We start from the raw sequence: 24,362 nt of genomic DNA, 5'->3' as shown, positions 1-24,362 counted from the left end.
TGTATATTATTTTATAGCTTTTAAACACCTACAGTTAATGTACATCTAAGCTTATTTTTACAAAAAGAACTGGAGGATTCATCTAATTGTTTCAATCTGCATTTATTCTTTTTTTTTTTTTTTTAAAGATTTGATTAATCTATTTGACAGAGACAGCCAGCGAGAGAGGGAACACAGGCAGGGGGAGTGGGAGAGGAAGAAGCAGGCTCCTAGTGGAGGAGCCTGATGTGGGGCTCGATCCCAGAACGGTGGGATCACGCCCTGAGCCGAAGGCCAGACGCTCAACGACTGCGCCACCCAGCGCCCCTAATCTGCATTTATTCTTGATTTTGGTTTATAGTAGAAAAAGAAAGCAGTGGCCCTAGCACAGTGACTGTGATTTAGTTTAGTTCTAAGATAGCAGCAAATGAGCACCAGTCACTGGGTAGTGCTAGGAATAGGGAGGTGGTGAGTAGGTTTCATCCTCTCTCTTTAAGTAGTTTAAAGTTGTATAGGGAAAGAAATAAATAACTAATTCAATATGTTATATATAGATCTGTTTTCTTCTTTGTTTCTCTATCCTCCTTCCCTGTTCTTTCCCCCAAATACAAATAGGGGAAGGGGGAAACATTCTCATTTGGGGCATGGGAAGCAGACAGTGAATTGCAGTGGCAATCCTGCTTTCTGTTCTTTTACAAAACTAGCAGAAAGTAAACTAATAGAGATTATAGCTTGTTCACCATTGTATCTCCAAAACTTAGTATAATCCTTGTGGTTAATTGAATAACTGGTGAATAACTGGTGTACTTCCCTCTCAAATTAACTAGCTCCTGAACCTAAAGTTCTCTTTAGCCATCTGGGATGTCTTCCATTGGATGTTTCTTCCATTGGTTACCAAAGTCTATGGTAGTTTGACTAAGAATAGTGCATGAGGCCTTAAATTGTTTTGTGCCAAAGAACTTTGACTTGAGAAATATTTTAATCTGTAAGAAATTTGGTATCTCTGAAATCCAATTTTATTTTCATTATGCTAAGTCCAATACATTTTTTAAAAACTAGTAGTCTTCTAATTTTGAGATAGTACAATTGTTTTCCTATAGTCTCTGTCTTTGGGTCAGTGCTGTCTTATATAAGTGTTTATATCCTATTTCTTATTTGTGAAATTCTTCATTTCCTAAAACCACATTCTCTTCAAGTTTCCAGATGGACCATGGACTCTTTCCAGATGAGATTAGTGTTTATGTTATGAGAATCCTAGTGTCTTTTAAAATCTCTCATAGTATCTCATAAAAAAAGTTTCCTTTCACCCTAATGAGAGAGGTGTGTTTTCCTTGGTAGCAAATTAGAGTCAGTGTTAGGTGAGAATCTTTCCCAAAGGGGCAAATGTGAATACTTAAAAAATTGCTGAGAGTGGGTAAATTTAAATAAATCATAGTGAGAGATGTTTATTTAACTTTGTAAATTTAACACTTGGATTATAATTGAGAAAATCCTAAAGCAAGGCATGTTATTATGCTGGATGGATTTAGTTAGACTATTGGTCAAATCCTGTTCCATGTGTGCACAGTGCTGCTTTCTTACTATATAACCCTTTTGCCAGAGATAACACGAAGAGAGCCTGGTTACCATTTGGTGGAACAAGCCTGCTGGCTCAAGCCTCTGCCCAGAAATTTGATTCAATCTCTTTTCTGGACAGTCTGGTAAGCTGTCATTGTTGTTCACGTTAAAATCATCTTATTCAGGATGTACCCAAGAGGAATTTAATACTAAAGGAGGAAACAATATTAAATTCAATGAAAATGTTGAAATAGTTATATTAACTGAAGGCTTCACCTTAAACATGACTAATTTTTAATAGCACTGTCCAAAAGAAATATAATGCAAGCCACAAAAGGGAGCTATATATGTGATTTAAGAATTTCTTGTGGCCAAATTAAAAATGTAACAGGTGAAATTAATTTTAATACTGTATTTTATTTAACCCAATATATCTACGGAAATTATCCTTTCAAATCATTAGTGAGATATTTTACAATCTTTTTCAAACTGAGTCTTTGAACTCTGGTCTATATTTTATATTTATAGCACATCTCAATTTGGGCTAGCACATTTCAGGTGCTTAGTACCCCCATGTGGCTTCTGTATTATATAGCACAGACTTAGAGCATCTGAAAAAACATTTGGTTTTGTATAATTCTCCTGTTACTTGTCATTAAAGGTGCTTTGAATTTCTTTTTTTCTTTTATTACTTCACCTGTTTGTGGGTGCTCAGCTTTACTGTTGATCATTGGTAACCTGAAACTTACTATTCATTCCTACATTTGACATAATATTTAGGTCTTTCTGTAGTATTCCCTGATACCTAGGTTTACTTAATTTCTTTATATATATATTTTTAAGATTTTATTTATTTGAGAGAGGGAGGGAGGGAGCAAAAGCAAGTGGGGGGGAGGGAGAAAAAGGGGGAAAGAATCTCAGGCAGACTCCATGCTGAGCATGGATCGTGATTTGGGGCTTGATCCCACAACTCTGAGATCATAACCTGAGCCAAAACCAAGACTTGGATGCCTAACCAACTGACCGAGCCATCTAGGCACCCTATCCTTCCTATAAGCTTCCTATAAAAAGTTCCTGCTTTTTATCAGAATATCAGTCTCAGACTTTCTACATAGTCTACTCTAGGTAGGATTATACATTATTGACATTGTCATCTCCGCACCCCAGCAGGATAACAAACCTCTCCTTTCTTGGTTAAAGTCATTGCTCTGAACCTGAAGTTTTCCTTATATAATGACTTTTTTTTGTAAGGTGGAAGTCCAACATCTTACTTTATGGGGATTGGGTGTCCATTCTCTAAGATCCTAATTGCTCAAAGATTTCCAAATCAATCAATTTTTCTCTACTTCTTCCGTAGTAGATACTATGAGAATGAACATATTGCAAAATAAAGGCGTATCTATGGTACAACGCATATGACTTGACATTTTGATATCCTCTTGGTTTTACCTTTCCTAGATGAGGGACATTTATGAAGATTATTCTTAGTAAATGAATTTATGACCTCTAATACTGGTTATCTCTATGTCCCAATGGAGCAGAAGAATCTTCTATATTTTATTTCAAACAGTGCTCTTGTAATGAGATTACTTGAACTCTGAATATATAAATGCCCCGATTTTGGGCTACCTGCTTTCTGATCTTAATTATTACTTAACTTTCATATCTCTTTTCAATTTCCAGTCTTTCTCAGCCTTACCTCTTTGTTACTCTACCTCCCTTCTAGCAGAATCTTGATCCCATTCTGTTTCCTTCCCAGCCCTACTATCTAGGCATACCCATTGTTGGTAGGTATTGCCGAGCACAGTGAACACAGCATTTGTTAAGGTAGAGTTTTAGCAACGGTGTGGTAGGGTGTGGTGTAGAATTAGCATTGGAGGGCCTGATCTGGTGTTGAAGTGAAGCATAGAATATTCTTATTCTCCCATCCACCATGACCATTCATCCTATTTAATTTCATTGCCTCTACCTAGGTGAACGCTGATAGTTGCTAATTGTGGTCACTGGTATGTTGGCCAGATTTCTGAGTTAGAGGCCGTTACAGCCAGTGAACACTTGGCAGCGTGCGGTAGCAGCTGACTGTGAGCAAAACTAAAGACTGGCAGAAGAGGGTTCTAGGATTAGAGCAAAGGAGCACAGGATTTGTTTTCTTCTTTTCTGTTCTATGATTGGTTAGTTTGTCCTGTCTACTGCCATGGCACTGATGTTCAAGAGTTGCCAGTTTAGCTTCATCTCTGAGTATTTACTGAGACCAGTGAAATGCAGGTACTTTCTCAGCAGTGACCAAGGTGGACACTGTGCCTTCTCAAGCAGTGGTTACTTGTCATTCCTCTTTAAACATCTGGGAGCTCTCCATTGCCTTCAGGTCCAAGTCAGAGGCCTTAGCTTAGTTTTTGAGTTTCTGTAGTAGAGACTAGAAGCTGATGACCAGCGGTATCAGTTTGACTCTTAGTTTTGTTTTATTTGGTCCTCTCAGTGTTGGTCTACATCATATTTCAAAGAAATTGAATTGCCACTATTAAAAATTCAGGAAATTTTTCTTGAAATTTTTAATGTCCAGCTTTTTTTTTTTTTTTTTTAATTGGAACGTCTAGCAGTCCTGAGCCTTGTTGTTCATTGCAACAATTTGACCCATTTGGAGGGGACTTTGGCTCTCCACAGTTCTCATCATTCCCTGGGTGTTTGTTTTACCTGGCCCTCCTCACTCATCTTTTTTTTTTTTTTGCATAAATTACATAATTTATTTTTACACACATTATTACATTTCAGCTCAATGGGTAGCCCATGAGGAAACAAATGAAGCATTAAAATTATTTTAGTGATTTGGGGGCGCCTGGGTGGCACAGCGGTTAAGCGTCTGCCTTCGGCTCAGGGCGTGATCCCGGCGTTACGGGATCGAGCCCCACATCAGGCTCCTCTGCTATGAGCCTGCTTCTTCCTCTCCCACTCCCCCTGCTTGTGTTCCCTCTCTCGCTGGCTGTCTCTATCTCTGTCAAATAAATAAATAAAATATTAAAAAATAAAATAAAATAAAATAAAATTATTTTAGTGATTTGAATTATAGCTGTTTTGTTTTCTTATACAGTAGTTTCTAGGTTCTTATTTTCTTTTCCTAAGCATAGTTATTATTTTTTTCTTTCCTTTTTAAAAATTAACATACAATGTATTATTTGTTTCAGGGGTACAGGTCTGTGACTCATCGGTCTTACACAATTCACAGAACTCACCATAGCACATACCCTCCCCAATGTCCATCACCCGGCTACCCCATCCCTCCCACCCGCCTCCACTCCAACCCTCCTTACTCATTTTTATTAATTATCTGATCTCTGTAGATAATTGAGTTTGTAACTCCTGTTCTAGATAATCAGATATCTCACTACTCTAAACTTTATTTTCTTTGATATGAACGTTTTAATACGGCCAAGAGACATCCTTAGGTAAAAGTCTATACTCCTTAACATGGCTTACAAATCTTTCTGTGGCTTGGTTCATGTTTATTTCTTTAGCCCTAGCTCTTGCTGTTCACCCCAGTAATGTTATGCCTCCTCCATATCCACCATCCCCCTGCTAGTGATGTGCTCTATTGTTTCTATCCTTTGCACACACACTAAACTTGAATGTTATTTTGCTTTTCCTCTCATCTTCTGTCCCCACTGCTTCCCACCTCCCACCCCAAGTTTGGTTAATTCCTGTTAATTTCATGTCCTAGTTTAGATGTCACATCCTTCAGAAAGCCTTCCCTGTTCAAATAGGATCTGCCTGGGTATTCATCCTATATATTTCCATAACTGCCTGCATTTAACCCAGTCTTAGCACTTGCCAACTGTTTTTGGTAGTCTGCTTTCCAAACCTGCTCTAGGCTTTTTAAGAGGGTGTCTTCATAGCTTTTGATTCCCAGGGCCTGTCATAAAATAGGTGTATAGTAAATATTTCTTGAATGGAATGGCTTCTTTCTCTAAGTTCTTTTAATAATTTCTATTTCTGAGTCTTTGTTTATGGAATTTCTGTTGTATAGAATATTCTTTTTACTCTTCCAACTCTTGTTCATCCTCTAAGCTTCAACTGAGGGGGGCTATCCTAAGCGATTTTTTTTTTTTTTTGGGCTAATTTCAGTACCTATACCTTCCACTTCTTTAGGTTCTGGGAATACTTTTTAGAAATGTCTCATTTTAGCACTTGACATGGTTTCATGTATATTACTTTAAGTTATATTTAATATACAGTATCATTCTTAAGGCATTTTTGCCAGTAACTTGTGCTTATTAGTAGATTGCTAGCTAAAATAATTTATCCAGTGATTATATTTAATTTATGAGTCAAGGCTCTACTATCCTAAATATTCTCCCTTATTTATTGAGAACTTTGACATCCAGCCAGAAGTTTTATATCGCTACCTTAATTTCTTCTTCCATTTTGGACTTTTCCCATAATAACAAAGAATATATTTTAATTGCTTATTTATTTTTTCTGTTTCTCACACGGAACTGTAAACTAAGAGTTGAAACCCTGTCTGCCTTGTTATAACTACCTGTTGGTATATCTTAACTGATACTGGAGTTTAGAAGATTTTGATATTCACCATATGCGTGTTTAAGATGTGACCGTAAAACAGTGATTTCAATAAGTGAGGCATGATTTCTCATTTCTCATCTAATTTCTTTGCGTGATAATTATTAGGCAATTATTTAGGTAACTCCACTTTGTCTTCTAGGAATTTCAAACTTCCTATGTACAAAATCAAACTTACAGTTCTCTCCCCAAATTCCCCCTCTCTTGATGGCATGCACTGTCTCTCTTCTCACTCTCTCTCTTACCTTCTGCTTCCTGCTATTTATCTACAAATCTTACATGCTGTACCTCCAAAATATATTTAGAATTCCACCTCTTTTACCCTTAACTGTTGCCATCCTATCATAGGCCACCATCATCTCCTCCTTGCCTATTATAAGTTCCTAATTGGTTGCTGTGACTATAGTCTGCTTTCCTACCCTCTTGTCTAAATAGCAGCCAGGTAGTTTTTATTTGTTTTTTTTAGTTTCCAAAGCTCATTTAAATTCAATCCTCACAAACCTCTTTGTAGAATCACTATTATTATTGTAATTATTTTACCAAGAAAGCAGAGTCCATGCAGGTTCAGTGACTTACATGAGAACAGAAGCCATTCACTAGTAGAGCCAAAATTTATTTATAGATCTTCATGTCTTAAAGCTTTGCCTTGTGGACCACAAATTCTAAATGTGATGACTTGAGAATCCATAAGAAGGATATTAACCTTAAAGACTCCCCTAAGCAGTTTTCCAAAGGGATATGTCATTGATACTATTTATAGTCACTTTTTTTTTTTTTAAGATTTTTTTTTGAGAGAGTACAAGTGGGGGAGGGAGGGTTGAGGGAGCCTGATGCACGGGGCTCAATCCTGGGACCCTGGAATCATGACCTGAGCTGAAGGCAGATGCTTAACCAACTGAGTCACCCAGGTGCCCCTATAGTCACTTCTTAAGAGCAGTTTTAAGTTCACAGTTAAATTGAACAGAAGGTACAGAGATTTACCATACACCTCTTGCCCCCACACTTGCAAAGTACCCCCCCATTATCATCATTCCCCACCAGAGTGGTACATTTGTTACAACTGATAAACCTTTATTGATACATCATTATCTTCCAAAGTCCATTGTTTATATTTGGGTTCACTCTCTGTGTTGTTCATTCTGTGAGTTTAGACAAATATATGATGACATGTATCCACCATTTCAGTGTCATACAGGATAGTTTTACTGTCCTAAAAATCTTTGGTGCTCTGCCTATTCATCTCTCGCTCACCCCAACCCCTGGCAACCCCTGATCTTTTTACTGTCTGTAGTTTTGTCTTTTCCAGAATATCCTATAGTTGGAATTACATAGTATGTAACCTTTTCAGACTGGCTTCTTTCACTTTAGTAATATCCATTTAAAGTTTATCCATGTCTTTTGATGGCTTGATAGCTTATTTCTTTTTAGTACTGAATAATATTCCATTGTCTGAATGTACCACATTTTATGTGTCCATTCACCTTTTAAAAGACATCTAGGTTGTTTCCAAGTTTTGATAATTGTGAATAAAGCTGCTGTAAACATCCATATACAGGTTTTTATGTGGACATTTCAGCTCTTTGAGTAAATACGAAGGAGTATGATTGCTGGATTATATGGCAATATATGTTTAGTTTTGCAGGAAGCTGCCAAACTCTCTTCCAAAGTGGCTATTCTTTTTTGCATTCCTGCCAGCAATGAATGCGTTTTCTGTTGCTCTACATCTTCTCAGCATTTGGTATTGACAGTGTTCTGGAATTTGACTATTCTAAAGGGCAGCCAGGTAATTTTTATTTTAACTTTAGTGAGATCGTGTTATTCTCTTTTTCAGAACCGTCCCATTCTACTTAGTTTCCCATTCTACTTAGAATAATATTACATTGTTTGAAAGGAAGGCCTTACATGATCTGGTCCTTGGGACCCCTTCAAACTAATTTTACCATTTCCTCTCTGATTTATTGCAGTTGAGACATTTTGGTCATCTTAGTGTTCTTCGAACATGCCAGCCTTCTGCCACAGGGCCTTTGTAATTGGTCTTGCCTTTCCTGGAATTTTTCGTATCTAGATACCTCCATGGCTTACTCCATCACTTCATTTAGGACTCTGCTTAAGTAACCTTATTGGAGGTGCTAATCTGATTTCCCTGTAGAAAAATAGCATTTCTGTGTAGTTCTCTTTTCCCATACCCTGCTTAATTTTTCTTCTACTATTAATAATATTTCGTGTGTGTGTGTATGTGCATATATTTGTGTGTGTGTGTGTGTGTGTGTAAGATGTTTATGTTTGCCCGTCTTTACTAGAATGTATATATGCTCCATGAGGGAATATTTCTGTACATATGTTGAAAAGGACCTGGTACATAGATGGTGTTTAGTAAATGTTGAGTGAATGATTGTATTACACCAAAAATGTTTCAGCATTACTGATTGAGAGTACTGTGGTAGGACACAATCATGTACATAAGGAAGGCTTAGTTTTATTTTATTTCACAACTTGTAAGCTTTGTAAGCCTAAGGATTTCCTTCTTTGCTATATTCTCATGTGTAGAATGTTGCCTGGTGGCAATATATATATTTAATAAATATTTACTGAATCAATGAGTTTATATAAAGGAACAGGGATGTCTTTACTATAAAATAACCAAATTGTAATGTATGTGAAAGTAATCTTGAATAGAACTAAAAGTAGACTAACTAACGCCAAAGTTGGGGGAAAGGGGAGGAGGAAGAGTGATAGTACTACCTTGATTAAAATCTTTTGGATCCATTCATCTCCATCATTTGCCAACTACTCCAAGCCGCCATCATCTCTTGTCTGGGCTACTGTAGTAGTGTGCTACTTGATCTCTCCAGTTACAAATATGTCATGCTTTAGTTCATTCTCATACAACAGTTTTAAAATGGAAATCTGATGGAAATTGCTTCTCTCCTGAAAACTATTTCTCTACTGTTTGTAGAATAAAAATCAGATTCTTTAACTTGGCCCATTTATAGACCTGGTGTGGCCTGTCTACCTCTTGATGTCATGCAGTTCTTCCCCCTCAGTATTCTCCAGTGTTACAAACTTTCAGTTTCTGTAACGTATCAAGTTCCTTGCTGCCTTTGTACACTCGGTGCTTACTTTCTGCCAGATATAATCTTTTCCCCAGTCTTTCATTGGGGTAACTCCTTTGTATTATTTAAATCTGAGCATGTCAGATCTTGTGAGCAGTCTTCCTTGAAAGTCTTATCTACAATCACTCCTGTTAGAGTTGCTCATGGTGTTGGAGTGGTCAGGGAAGAACAAAACTACAGTTTGTAATTATATATGTAGCTAACTTTTTTGTTTGCCATTGTATTCCTAACCCTAAGCATGGTGCGTGGCACATAGTAGGTGCTCAGTAATCATTTATCTAATATGTGAAATAACCGTATAACAAAAGATGGAAAACAAAAAAAATGAGCATGGAAAGAAAAAAAAACCCAGAAAACATAAAAAGAAGACCACATGTGCTTATTAAAACAGAAATGCCCATGACATAAGCCCAGCTATTAAGCAAGACTCAGATTAGGTGAAATACAAAACCCAGCTATACAGTGGATATTAGAAACACATCTAGAACAAAATTACTAAGAAGGTTGGAAGTAAACAGATAGTCAAAACAAGATACTAAGGAAACACAAGCAAAAAATTAATTAGTGGATGATGGTATTGCTAGACAGAGTTGAATTAAAAAGCAGTAAACATCAGGGGCGCCTGGGTGGCTCAGTTGATTGAGCAACTGCCTTTGGCTCAGGTCATGATCCCAGCATCCTGTGATTGAGCTCCAAGGCAGGCTCCCTGCTCAGTGGGGTGTCTGCTGCTCCCTCTTCCCCCAGCCCCCACACTTATGCCCCCCCCAAATAAACAAATAAATAAATAAATAAAATATTTTTTAAAAACAGTGTGAGAAAGAAGAGAGGCACTTTTAATCTTCAAGGATATAGTAACTAATATAAAGAGAACCATAAATCTTTATTTTTTAAAGATGAAACATCAAAGTATGTAAAGTGAAAACTAAATCTGAGGAGGAAGAGAAAGAAATACAGCAGTAATGGGAGACTTTCAGTCCTTGCCACATCAAAGAGATAAAAAATAAGATGTAGACAGTCTGAATCATATAATCAGTAAATCTGATACAGTAAACATACTCTTATTGTAAAAAGAAAGAACACCTTTTCAATTTCCCATGCAACATTTAAAAAAATAAGTTACTAGAAAGAAAACTGGAAAAAAAAGTAAAAATATTATCAACCACACACTCTACAATGAAATTAAGAAAAAATTTTAAAAGATTTTTTTTAATTTATTTGACACAGAGAGCACAAGCAGGGGGAGCAGAAGGCAGAGTGAGGGAGAAGCAGGCTCCCCACCTAAGCCAGAGCCTAACCCTGGGATCATGACCTGAGCCAAGGGCAGATGCTTAACTGACTGAGCCACCAACACGCCCCCTACAGTGAAATTTTAAGTTAATAACAAAAGCAGGACCCAGAAACCAACCCATGAAACCTTCTCAGACTTCAAAACAAAAACCTCAAACACTTGATTTAAAAAAAGGCAAAAATATTCTCCTAAAAATATCTTAGGTCAAAGGTCTAAAAGATACTGCAAACTGTCAAATGTAATCTATCTAGAAAATAATTACAATGAAAATTAAATACATAAATAATATATGGGACACAGGAAAAATTCTTTCTAAAAATTTCATTACTAAAATATTGAGTTAAAATAATGAGTTAACATTCAACTAAATTTAATAAAAGAACAACAAAATAAATGTAAGGAAAGCTGGAAAAAGTAATCTAAAAAGATAAAGATAACAAGTAATAAATTAGAAGGTAGTTAAGACAAAACCAAGAGCTGGTTTTTTGATAAAAAGAAAAATAAGATTAGCTAACATAACTTTCTTTTTAACAAAGGGAGAAAGTACAAAAATCAAATTAGGATTATGAAAAATAAAGCAACTATAAATATAAATAATATAATTATAAGAGAATGGTTGGCACAGTTAATAAATTAGAACATACTGGAGAAATACATTGTTTTCTAGGAAAATGTGGATAGTCAAAATTGATCCAAGAAGAGACTGAAAACCTAAACCTACCAGGCTCAGATGGTTTTACAAATGACTTCTTTAAAACCTTTATGGAACAGGTGATTTCACTGATATTAAAGTGACCTTGAGGAAATAGAAGGAATTGAGGTTTCCCATTATTTTTAAAATAAGAGAACCTACCACAACCTGAAATTGCTAAGATTAAACAGGTTAATGCAAAAACAATTCTCAGAACAATGCCTGACATATAGAAAGCACTTAATAAATGTTAGTGTCACAAAAATAGAGCGATAGAACAGACATGAAATGAATAACACCCGATTGAGATAATCATAATAAAACTACAGATCAGTTTTATCGAAGAATATCGATGCAGAAATCCAATAGTACATGTAAAATATACTATATAATGATTAAGTAGAATTTATTCCAGGACTGCAAAGCTATATCAGAATGCTCTTAATATAATTCAGCATATTAGTTGATAAAGGAGAAAAAACTATATGATCATCTCAGTAAATCTTGAAATGCACTTAATAAAATTGTACATTTATTCCTGAAAAGTCTTCAGTAAAACCTTTGCAATTAAAATATTCACTTCAAAACCATAGTCAAGGAAGTAGTTCATGGAGATAAATTAGAAATAAAGTGAAATTAATAGAAACAAGGCAAAAACATTCTCTTATCGCTATCATTTAACTTTGTTCTAGATGTGCTAGAAGTTATAGAAATTAGAGAAGCACGATATAGAAGCAATCCCCTAACCCTTTGGATAACATCCAGTGCTTTGTTCTGGGCGTTTAGTTACTGTGTATTCACTGACTATTTTGCTTTATTGAATTTTCACCTATTTTCCAGTAACGTCATCCAACAGTCTTAAAGTGTTTTGGGTTAGCTTATTTTAGTAGTTTTCACATTTGAAAAAAATATCTCAAGGTATTTTGTTTGGAACTCTAATTAGTAAAGCAGAAAACAGAGCTGCTTTGGTTGTAGAGGGTTTAGGGAAACTCTTCCTGATTTGTTCTGGGAGTACTATATGCACCTTTAAAAATGACAACTCTCAGGGCATCTGGCTGACTCAGTTGATTGAGCATATGGCTCTTGATCTCAGGGTTGTGAGTTCAAGCCCCATGTTGAGCATGGAGCCTACTTTTAAAAAAAAAAAAAAGGTTAAAAAATAAATAAAAATTTCAACTCTATTCTGTTTTATGCAGTTTTCTCTGTTGCAGTCCTTTACAGTGATATAAAACAATCGTTTTATAAAATGTGGTCACCAGTTTGATAGGATCTTATTCATTGGTAGATATTAAATTAGAAGCAGTTTGAGATTGGGAGTTGTGAATGTGATCGCTTAAGGTTGCCAAAAGTAAATATATCAAGAAGTGAAACTGATAATGAGACAGGAAACCAAAGAATTACCAACTAGAATGACAGAACACTCTGTAACTGCTCTTTCAGATAAGGGGAGATGGCCATAACATCTTAATGGCTATGTTGATGAGAGTTGTTGTGTGTGGTTCTGAATGGTGACTCTTGAGTCATCATGACCACACAACATTGTGACCTATAGAAAGCACGGGCTGTTGAGAGGTCAAATACTGCATGATCTCATGTATGTGGAATCTAAAGAAGTTGAACTCCTAGCACTCCTAGCACTCCATTCAAATGGTGGCTGCTGAGGAGTAGGAGAACTGGGAAATGTTGGTCAAAAGGCACAGTTTAAGTTATGCAGGATACATAAGTTCTAGGGAATATAATGTCCAGCATGGTGACTGTAGTTAATATTGTATACTTGAAATTTGCTAAAAGAGTAAATCTTTAATGTTCTCACTACCACCACAACAAAAGTTGATGGATATGTTAATTAGCTTGACTATAACCATTTTACAGTGTATTCATATATGAAAACATAACGTTTTACACCTTAATTATATACAATTTTTGTTTGTCAAATGCACCTTAATAAGGCTGGGAAAAAAATGAAAGTATGAACTTTGGAATCAGGCAGACTGGGGGTTGAATATGACTTAGAATGTGATCATGGCAGGTTACTTAAACATTTTGAGCTTTAGTTTCCTCATTGTGTGAAAAGAGATTTGAAATGAAATGAGTTAGTGGATGTAAAGCTTAGTTTGATTCTTGGCACACATAAGACACCCTTCATAGCTTTTATATGTTACACTGTTTACTAAGACAGTGAAGCATGTAACAAATTTTAGGAACAGAATTTAAAGATTCGGGTTTTTTAAATGAATGTTAGCTAGAAAATCAATTTTATTTAAACTCTTCATTCTCAGTTACGCATAACCAAAATCTTGCTACATTTCATTTTTTAACTGCAGTATAATTAACATGCAATAAAATGCATAGGTCTCATATTTTCCATTTGACTGCATCTACTTTGAATATTAGTGTGATAGTATCTTTCATTTGCATCGAACTACTACTAGTGAATTGCTAAATGTAGGTGAGAATTGTGATAACTTAGTAACTTAGTAAATTCTATGTTAAGAAAACTCTTTCATGGGAATGCCTGGGTGGCTTAGTCGGTTAAGCGGCTGCCTTCCACTCAGGTCATGATCCCAGGGTCCTGGGACTGAGTCCTGCATCCGGCTCCCTGCCCAACGGGGAGTCTGCTTCTTCCTCTGCCTGCTTCCCCTGCTTGTGCACTTTCTCTCTCTCTCTCTCTCTGACAAATAAATAAATAAAAATCTTAAAAAAAAAAAAGAAAACTCTTATGGACACTTCAAGTTATTTTAAAAAACTGAGTTAATTTGTAGTTATTGTTGGTATATATTAACTCAGTGGCAGTGTTTTTTCATAGATTATGTTTATTCGTGGCCTGTCCAACAAAAATTTCTGCACATAGATTCCATTTGTTAGTACATATTCTATGTGAGATTATAAAGGTGGTCTTCTCATATTTCTTTTTTATTTATCTCATTTGGGGAGCCTAATATATTTCTGTTCTTTTTTTTCTTTTTCTTGAGGTATGTTTGGCATGAAGTATTACATTAGTTTCAGGCGTATAACATAGTGATTCCACAAATCTATACTTTATGCTGTGCTCACCACAGGTGTAGCTACCGTCGATCACCACACAATCCTATGACAATACCATTGACTATATTCCCAATGCTGTACCTTTTATCTCTGTGATTTAGTCATTCCACTACTGGAAGCCTATACCTCCCATCCCCTTTCACCCACTTTGCCAGAGGAGCTGCGAGTTCACTTGTGTTTGAGAAATACTGAGAATAGAGGGACATTTGTCTTTCCTAAATTGGGACTCTGTTCATCAACAGAAATTCATCCCTTCTGTAGTCTTTTCCTCTCTTCTTTGGTAAGCTTCTTTTTGTTGCATGTTTCTTTATATTCCCTGTTATTGTTAAACCTTAACTTCCCCTTTTCAGTTATTTTGGAATATGTCTTTATGACCTGTTCATTCTAAAGTAATTTAGTTCTGGGGCGCCTGTGTGGCTCAGTCAGTTAAGCGTCTGCCTTTGGCTCGGGTCATGATCCAAGGGATCGTAGGATTGAGCCCCGCATCCATCTGGCTCCCAGGGAGCCTTCTTCTCCTTCCCCTCTTCCCCCCTCCACTCATGCTTTCTCTCATTCTGTCTCTCTCAAATAAATAAATAAAATATTTTTTAAAAATAAAGTAATTTAGTTCACTTCTCTACAAACCAAAGTTGTTCGCTTACTGTTTTGTGATATAACTTAACTGATTAGAGCTAAATCTGTCTTAGTAAACATACAAATGTTTATTCAGAATGCTGTTTTTATTCTAAGAAATATGGTATTATGTCATAAACTTCATATATAGCCATTGATCCAAATTTTAGAGAACTTTATGAAGACTGAATTAAGTCTTCTGTTAGCAGCTAAGGGATAATAACCATTTGTTGATTTATGACTCTTAATTGTGAAATATGTAATAATATGTAATATGTATATTACATACATACAAAATGTAATATGTAGAATAATCAAAAGGAAGTAGACTAGCAGTGATTGGTATTTATTAGGCTTAATTTTTAAAAATTTTTCTAATTAGAGCTGTCTCTAAAAGAACATTTTTAAAATTAGAGAGGGCGCCTGGGTGGTTCAGTCAGTTAAGCATCTGCCTTCAGCTCAGGTCGTGATCCTGGGGTCCTGGGGTTGAGTCCCACATTGGGCTCCCTGCTCTGTGGGGAGCCTGCTTCTCCATCAATTAATATTTATGAAATCCCATTTAATATTAATATTACCCTAAGAAACATAACCAGGAAAGTATTTCTAAGAATCTTACATCTGCTACAAATATGTTATATGTTATATCTAATTTTATAATATATAATGTGTATAACATTTCAATATCAGTTTATAGATAATAGGCATATGTGTACATATGCGCACAATATACACACTCACATATGTACATACACAAGGCCACATAGCAAACTTGAAGTTTCTGCTATTGTGGCATCAGCATGCTTTTAGGCATCCAGCCTAAGCCTTGAAGTCATTGTTTACTCTCCTCCCTTGTCTCCACAGCTCCAAGTCCAATAAGACTTGTGAGTGTTTTTCTTCACATTCTTTCACATAGTCCATTAAACCCCTAAAGCCCTACTTTAGACCCTTAGCACTTCCTTCTAAACTATTGTAATAATTTCTTAATAGTTGTCCTTGCATGGGGCACCTGGGTGGCTCAGCGGTTGAGCGTCTGCCTTCAGCTCAGGTCGTGATCCCGGGGTCCTGGGATTGAGGTCCTGTCAGGCTCCCTACTCAGTGGAGAGCCTGCCTTTCCATCTGCCTGCCACTCCGCTTGCTTGTGCTGTCTGTGAAATAAATAAATAAAATTAAAAAAAAAAAAAAGTTGTCCTTGCTTCAAGTCTGACCCTGGTGCCCTTTCGTTTTCAACAGTAAGGATTCAAAAATGGATTCTTTTTTAAATTTTTCATTAAATAACATTTCAAACGTATGCAAAAATAGAATAGCCTATAGATTGAACTTGTGATAGATAGCTCCCTATTCCTTCAAAATGAAATCCAGACTTCAGACCACTTAATATATAAATCAGAACTTTCCATAGCCTGGTTCCAACTTACTTTTTTAGCTTTGTTTCCTATTACAATCTCAGTATTCCAGCTATACTGGATTACTTACTAACTATGGGTTTTCTGAAAATGCTTTGGAAATTCCGTGCATCCTTTTGACATCGTGACTGCTCACAGTGCTCCCTTTGCCTAAATTGCCTTTCTTTTCAATCCCATCTGTTGAAATTCTGCAACCTAAGGCTCAGTTTAGGTATGAGCTCCTCAGGAAGGCTTCTCTGACATTTTTCTTTTCCACTCTGACTTGCCCAGTTGTAAGTGTGCTCTTTTAGTGTTTCCTGCCTCTCATATTTGTTCAACAAATATTTACTGAGAATATACTGTGTTCTAGGCCATTATTGGATTTCTCATCTCTGTTTCTCCTACTAAATTTGAGGCTCCATGATGTTAGGATAATCGTGTTGTCTTCGTTTTTTAGTCCCTTATTGCATTTAGCACAGTGTCTTGCATATAGGTAAGGCTTTGATGTGAGTAGTCATCTCAACAGTTGACCTTTAGTCATTTTCAAGTAGATTATTATATAGTAAAACCTGAGAGTAAGTACTTAGTTTTTAAAATTGATAAGTATATTTCTGATTTTTATTTCAAGAAGTGAAACATTTTTGTTAAAAGTATAGAAAATATAGGGGCGCCTGGGTGGCGCAGTCGTTAGGCGTCTGCTTTCGGCTCAGGGCGTGATCCCACCGTTCTGGGATCGAGCCCCACATCAGGCTCCTCTGCTAGGAGCCTGCGTCTTCCTCTCCCACTCCCCCTGCTTGTGTTCCCTCTCTCACTGGCTGTCTCTGTCAAATAAATAAAAATAAAATCTTAAAAAAAAAGTATAGAAAATATAGATAAGGAGAAAGAAGAAAAGTTAAATCATCTTAGAAACCTGGAAATAATGGTAGCCTAAAACATTTTTGAACATTTTGCATTGATATATTCTTTTCACTTTTTAATTTGGCTCTATTCCCATTCTGCTCCCTCTTTGTCTCATGTGTGTTCCTCTTTCCCATACCAGAAACAACCCTTTTCACATGGATTTTTGGCAAACAGATTTATTATATATTTCCGTTTAACAAACTATCTCAAAACATTTTCTCACAGTTTCTGTGAGTCAAGAATTTGGGAGCAGCGTAGCTGATAGTTCTGGCTCAGAGTTTATCATGAGGTTGCAATTAAGATGTCAGCTGAAGCCTGCAAGACTTGACTCAACTACAGCATCTGCTTCCAAGATGGCGTAGCCACACTGGCTGTTGTTGGCAGGAGGCCTCCGTTCCTTGCTCTGTGTACTTCCCCATAGGTCTGCTTCAGTGTCCTCATGACATAGTGGTTGGCTTCCCCTACATTGAGTGTTCCAAGAGATGGAAATCACTGTGAATTTTATGACCTAGCCTCAAAAGTCCCACTTAGTCATTTCTGCAGTATCCTGTGTTTACGCAGTCAGCACTCTTCACTGTGGGAGGAGACTATACAAGTATATCATTGCCAAGAGAGGTAAGGCTCATCAGGACCATCTTCGAGGCTAGTGCCAGTTGTCTGATTGTCTGACTCTGGTCTGGAACTGAGCAACACAGAGGTGAAATAAAAAAGCCAAATAGCTTTTAGTTTTTTCCAAATTGGGACTTTAGAGTGTAGCATTGCCATTTTGTTTGAAAATGATGAAATATGAAAGACTTAAACTCTTATAAGGATGCATTCCTAAATCAGATTTTAGTGGTATTTTTGCATATTAGCTTTTAGATTTTTCATACACTCAATTATCTGAATAACCTCAAAAATAAATAATAGTTAATTATTAATCTTTAATAATACTGTGTGTAAGATAGTGTGTTAAGGTGTTTTCATGTTCACAACTTTTACTCCTCACAATATTGCTTCTTGTAATTATTGGCTTATATGATAAATGAGCCTTTAAGTGTCAGAGTAGGATTAGATTCCAGGCAATCTTATTTCAGAGCCACGTTCTTTTTTTTTTTTTTTTAAAGATTTTATTTATTTATTCGACAGAGACAGACAGCCAGTGAGAGAGGGAACACAAGCAGGGGGAGTGGGAGAGGAAGAAGCAGGCTCATAGCAGAAGAGCCTGACGTGGGGCTCGATCCCATAACGCCGGGATCACGCCCTGAGCCGAAGGCAGATGCTTAACTGCTGTGCCACCTAGGCGCCCCTCTCAGAGCCACGTTCTTAAACATGCCATTGAATCTCAATCTTTCAGTATCCTTGGAACACAGAGGATATATAAGCATACCACAAATTTTTGTAAATTAAAAAATCCTAGGGGCGCCTGGGTGGCACAGCGGTTAAGCGTCTGCCTTCAGCTCAGGGCGTGATCCCAGTGTTACGGGATCGAGCCCCACGGCAGGCTCCTCTGCTGGGAGCCTGCTTCTTCCTCTCCCACTCCCCCTGCTTGTGTTCNCCTTGTGTTCCCTCTCTCACTGGCTGTCTCTATCTCTGTCAAATAAATAAATAAAATCTTTAAAAAAAATTTAAAAAAAATTAAAAAATCCTAAAGTAATAAAAATAGTATTTTAAAAAATAAGTTATTATTTATAAGTCATATCTGCCAAAGATGTTGTTTCCTAGGTGTTCTTCTACCTTATGTATGTTTTTTTTTTCCCCCTGCCCTGAATTCTGCTAACTTAAAATGATATATTGTTGACATGGTAACAAACAGTGGTTTGCTCAGATAATTCTGGATATTCAGATTGAATATGACCCCCAAGTTATGGGTAATTTCTTAGACTGTTTCTTGTGTTCACAGACTCTTGATGAACCTCATCTCACTAAAATGCTAAGAATTTGAGTATTTCAGATTGAGGCAATGACAAATGTATTATTAAGTAGCTTCCTGGTTATTCTTAGGAAAGTCAGTCTCTTGGTGATCAACCCTACCCCCACTACTTATTTAGCTTTTTCTTCAACTAAAAATTAAATTTATTGTATTGCACCCTTAATCAACATATCCATGCTCTTCAAGACTCTAAACATATTGCTCAGAAATGCATACCACTTGAGCAAGTCTTAGAAATCACAGAAACATTAGGGGCGTCTGGGTGGTACATTTGGTTCAGCATCTGCCTTCAGCTCAGGTCATGATTTCAGGGTCCTAGGATCAAGCCCCGCATTGGACTCTCTGCTCAGTGGTGAGTCTGCTTTTCCCTCTCCCTCTGTGATCTCTCTAGCTCTCACTCTCTCAAATAAATAAATAAAATCTTAAAAAAAAAATCACAGGAACATTCATTTCAGATGTTATTAGTGTCTTGAAGAAATGTAAACACTTTACTGCAACAGTTTATATTAAGATAGAAAACTGAATATATTAAATAATATTTTCTTTGTATAAAAAAGATATTATGACCATTCTGATAACTGAATCAGAATTGGGAGGTGTATTTTTTTTTTTGAAGATTTTATTTTATTTATTTATTTATTTATTTTTTAAAGATTTTATTTATTTATTCGACAGAGATAGAGACAGCCAGTGAGAGAGGGAACACAAGCAGGGGGGTGGGAGAGGAAGAAGCAGGCTCATAGCAGAGGAGCCTGATGTGGGGCTCGATCCCATAACGCCGGGATCACGCCCTGAGCCGAAGGCAGACGCTCAACCGCTGTGCCACCCAGGCGCCCCGGGAGGTGTATTTTTGATTGCCAGTTATGCATTGAGGACTACAGCAACATATAGATTAGGCAATCAATTTTAACCTCTTTTATAAAAGCTTCATACCTACACAAATAGCTGACATTCAATCAATACTGATCCCAGCCCGTCTTTTGCAGCTGACATTGTAGTTCACAGTTTTTAATATAGTTTCACTCTACTGGCAGTAACTTTTCTGTAGCTTGGAGTGTCAGTGATAAATCAGTCATTGATCACTTTTCTCTCAAATAGGTTGTCTAAAATGATATAACAAGAACTGATATTTTTTTCACATTTGTGGTTCTAGCTGTAAAGCAAAAAATCTGCTAGCATGGAAGTGTAATAGTATTAACTCTTCTACATTGTATGCTGTTAATATTATACATTACCCAGCTATACCACACATTAAACGAATTTTGTGCCTTCTGCTTTCTTTTCAAACATGTCATTAACTTTGTGAGGTTTTTAAAAAAGTTTCTCTTTATAATGTTTTTGTTGTTGTGAGTACAACTATGAATGATGCCTTTGTGGTTTTAGACCCCTCTCTGGTTTTGGTGACATAATTAATCAATTTTACACTGAAGCCCATATTTTGCTCTTGTTTTGTAAAAACTTACTTGGTTTGCCAATAATTTCGGAAATTATTCAACAGCTTTGATGCTTCATGCCATTGTTTGACAAAGGATTATATTGTGGTCAGTAGAGGTAAAAGAATGCCAGTTTGTTAAAACTGTTTTTAGTTATTTGTCAGTACGCTTCTCATTCACACTTTTCTTTCCAGGTACTTGAGCATCCACAACAACACTTAAAGATTCACTTACCCCAGTCATTCTAATTGACATTCTATATTCTATTGAAGTCTTGCTCAGTGTTTATATCATTATTCTGAATTTTGGCATTTCTGGAATTATTTTCATCTCTACTTTTATGAGTTAAAACAATTTTTATCAGTTTGGATTGTTACAGAATAACAGGATTTCAGTGAAGAATCATTGATCTTACCTTTTAAACATATGATTATATCAGGTTGCCTCTACTTGATTGATTGATAGGGTCCACTAATGGTACACAGACCATGCTTTGGGAATGTTATGCTAAGCTGTTCTAGAAGCACAGGAAGTAACAGGCCTAGGTGTTACAAGTAAAGGAGAGGTAAAATGAAAGAAGCAATGCTACTGCCTGGTGATGAATGAAAATCAGTGTCTTACCCACACTGGACCAAGCAAGCAGAGAAAAGGCAGTAGAACAAAGGAATAAGGAGAGCCAACACATAGTAAACTGTAACAGGAATAACTGTGACAGCACATAAACTACAAAGGAGTGAAGAACCACCAACTAGAATAGCTGTATGAGGACAGTAAGTGCAGGACAAATCAAGTATTTACTTCAGTAACTTAAAGCAAAGGACAGCTTGTCCCACACTGCAGGTGCTATAATCTGTGGGTTGATTTGTTGTGGTTGGTGGTGAGCTAAGTCAGTACCATAACTTCTGTGTGATACGTAAAGATTCAGTGATATATCAAAGAAGCCATCCTCCAGTATGGGTACTAGCTTTTCTGTAACAAAGAATGGCATCTCATTACTTGGAATGTTAGTAGATGTTAGTACATATATTAGTTACCTGTTGACACATAACAAACACCTCAAACTTAGCTGCTTAAAACAAGCATTAATTACCTCACAATTTCTGCCAGTTAGGAATCTGGGTGCAACTCAGGTGGGTGCTCCGATTTCAGGGTCTCTGACAAACTGCAGTCATCTCAAGGCAACAGTGGGGGAGGAATTACTTCCAGTCTTACTCAGGTGGCTGGTGACAGGCCTCAGTTCCTCACTGATCTGTTGACGAAAGGCTTCCCCCTATTCTTTGTCGTGTGAGCCACTCTATACGGAGTTCACGACAAGGCAAGAGAGTGTGGGCAAGATGGAAGCTAGAGTCTTTTAGTAACCTAATTTTAGCAGTAGCATCAGTCAATTTTGCTGTATTCTGTTTGTATTTTACTAGGTTCAGCCCACTCACAGGGAGGGGATTAGACAAGAGCATGAATACCAGGAGGCAGGGATTATTGGTGACCAACTCAGAAGGCCACCTGACACAATAATTGCCTGCCATTTTCATGAATGAGTAAATGAAAAACTTAGGAAAAATAGCTTATACTAATAAGCCCTCCATAAATAAAGATTGCAAGAATGGAAAGTAAACCATAAAAGAGAAAATTAATCTCCAGATAATACTTGTTTTAGCTAAAAATAGACATATTTTGATAAGTAGGTATACTATACATATCATATCATATAGACATGTAAGTTCATCCATATCATAAAAGAAAGGCTTGGAAAATACGAGTGCTGTTTTCAGCAGATGCTAAATTGAATATCATCTTTTATACTGCCAGTCTCTATATTTAGAAAAAGTAGAGTCTCCAAATTTGATGTTTTCAGTCATTGGTTCTCAGCTTTCCCTGCATGTTGGAATTACCTTGGAAACTGAAAAAAAACAAAAAAAAAAACCAAAAAAAAAAAAAAACCCCCAAAATCCCAAAAAACCCCACCAAGCCAAAAAGGGATACCTGGGCTCTAACCCAGGCTAAATAAATCAGAGCTCCTGAAGGTGGGGCCTGTGGACAAGGGTATATTGCTTTAAAAGCTTGTGAGGAGATTGCCATGTGTGGTCGGGGTTACGAACACTGCTGATTTTTTTTTTAATTTAATTGAAATGTAATTGACATTAGTTTCAGGTGTATAACATAGTGATTTAACAATTACATACATTAGGAAAGGCTTGCCACCATTAAGTGTAGTTATCATCTGTCACCACACAAAGTTATTACAATATTATTGACACTATTGTCTATGCTGTACTTTTCATCCCTGTGACTAATTCATTTTATAACTGTGATAATTTAAGTGGTACTTAGTGGAAGGATTCAAGTATGCACCCTTTCTCTGGTTTCGTACAAATGGAAAAGAAGATAATTTTATGCAGAAGCTTTCTCATTCAACATGTATTTATTCAGTGTCCAGTATATGCATAGCACTTGGGGGGGGGGTAAAAAAGTAAGTAGTTTAAAAATGGGAGTAAGCTATATTTTATTGTTATGTATGTATTATGATTATCTGACACAGTCTACATGGGCTACTTGGGTTTCAGGGAGGGGAGAGGTGAATGTAGAGTAGAGTAGATAAAGAATGCTATTTGAAAAAGATGGGATCCAGGGTGCATTAGGAAAGTACAAGGCGAAATGCAGTAACTTGCTTTACTTGACAGATCCAGATCCTGGAGTCTGATTTGGAGAGATCTGACATTTAGCCAGCACTTTGCTCTTATTCTGTAGGCCAGTGACTGTACCTGTACGAAAGGAGCAGTTGAGAAGCTTTGAAAAATACCAGGTTTCACTCCTGAAGATGTTTATTCGGTTGGTCTGGGTGGGGTCCAAGTATTGTAATTTTTATAAGACTCCGTGTGATGCTAATATGTAGCCAGGGTTAGAAAAACTGCTATGGGATCACTTAAGGTCCCTGGAAATTTTTGAGTAGGAGGGCTTAACATTCACCTATCCATTAAAAACACATTAGGTTTTTTTTTTATTCTGCAGGTGCAGGGCAAATGGCAGTAAACCAGATGAAACAAGAAAATGTCCCTGTTCACAATTATGGAGGTGGTAGTGAGCTTATATTCTTTTTTGTTAGGGGAAGACAGGCAATAAACTAATCATACATAATGTGGTAAGTAGAAACAAGTGCTTTGAAGAAAAGAAAGCATAGTGAGAAGGACAGAATAATGGACAGAGTGGGCGGTGGAGTTGGAGAGGAGAGTGCCATTCAGTGTCAGGTTAGGAAAGATTTAACTGGCATTTGACAAAGACCTGGAAGAAGTTGAGGGAGTGAGTCGATAGAGAGGATAGCAGCGGGGAAATCCCCAGGCAGGAGTAGAAGGCCAGTGAGGTTGGATATTATGGACTAAATTGTGCTCCATCCCCCTAAATTTGTTGAATTGCATTGAAACCCTAGTCCCCGGTGTGACTGTACTTGGAGATAGGGCTTTTAGGAGGTTATTCAGGTTAAATGAGGTCATAAGGATTGGTGAAAGTATAATAGAATTGGTGGCCTTATAAGAAGCAGAAAAGAGCTGATCTCTCGCTCTCTATCATGTGAGCACACAGTGAGAAAGAGGCTCTCTGCAAGGCAGGAGGAGAGCACTCCCAGAAGCCATACCCTGCTGGACCTTGATCTTGAACTTTCTAGCTTCCAGAACTGTGAGAAAATAAATTTCTGTTGTTTAAGCCACCCAGTCTACAGCATTTGTTGTGGCAGCTCAAACTAAGACGCAGAAACAGAGGATTCCAGAGGGGAGAGTATAGAAGATGAGGTGGAAAGAGAGACTAAATCATGTGGGGTTGTAGACTAGAACAAGAATTCTGGATTTTATTTTCAATTGCCATATATTCTGGTTGCCAGAGTGTAACAA

The 24,362-nt window shown here is 36.9% G+C and overlaps 1 protein-coding gene across 12 annotated transcripts in view; it reads left to right on the top strand.

Annotated features, from left to right (window-relative positions):
• YAF2 (YY1 associated factor 2) overlaps positions 1-24,362 on the top strand; it is a 74,460-nt gene that overhangs the window by 35,151 nt on the left and 14,947 nt on the right. The window contains exon 7 of one of the 12 annotated variants that reach the window (XR_004621172.1): positions 1,580-1,679. The exons of 10 other annotated variants lie outside the window; for them this stretch is intronic. Coding sequence is in view for 1 of the 2 variants with exons in the window: in XM_034644914.1 (XP_034500805.1) it covers positions 23,616-23,620 (5 nt within the window). In the remaining variant the exon portion in view is untranslated. Of the gene's footprint in view, positions 1-1,579; positions 1,680-23,600; positions 23,621-24,362 lie in introns of those variants that run through there. One more of the 12 variants, XM_034644914.1, reaches the window with a different exon arrangement.

The sequence above is a fragment of the Ailuropoda melanoleuca genome, chromosome 16, assembly GCF_002007445.2.
Source record: "Ailuropoda melanoleuca isolate Jingjing chromosome 16, ASM200744v2, whole genome shotgun sequence".
NCBI lineage: Eukaryota > Metazoa > Chordata > Mammalia > Carnivora > Ursidae > Ailuropoda > Ailuropoda melanoleuca.
Note: the sequence above shows the minus strand (reverse complement) of the source record. Positions and strands in the feature narration are given on the sequence as shown.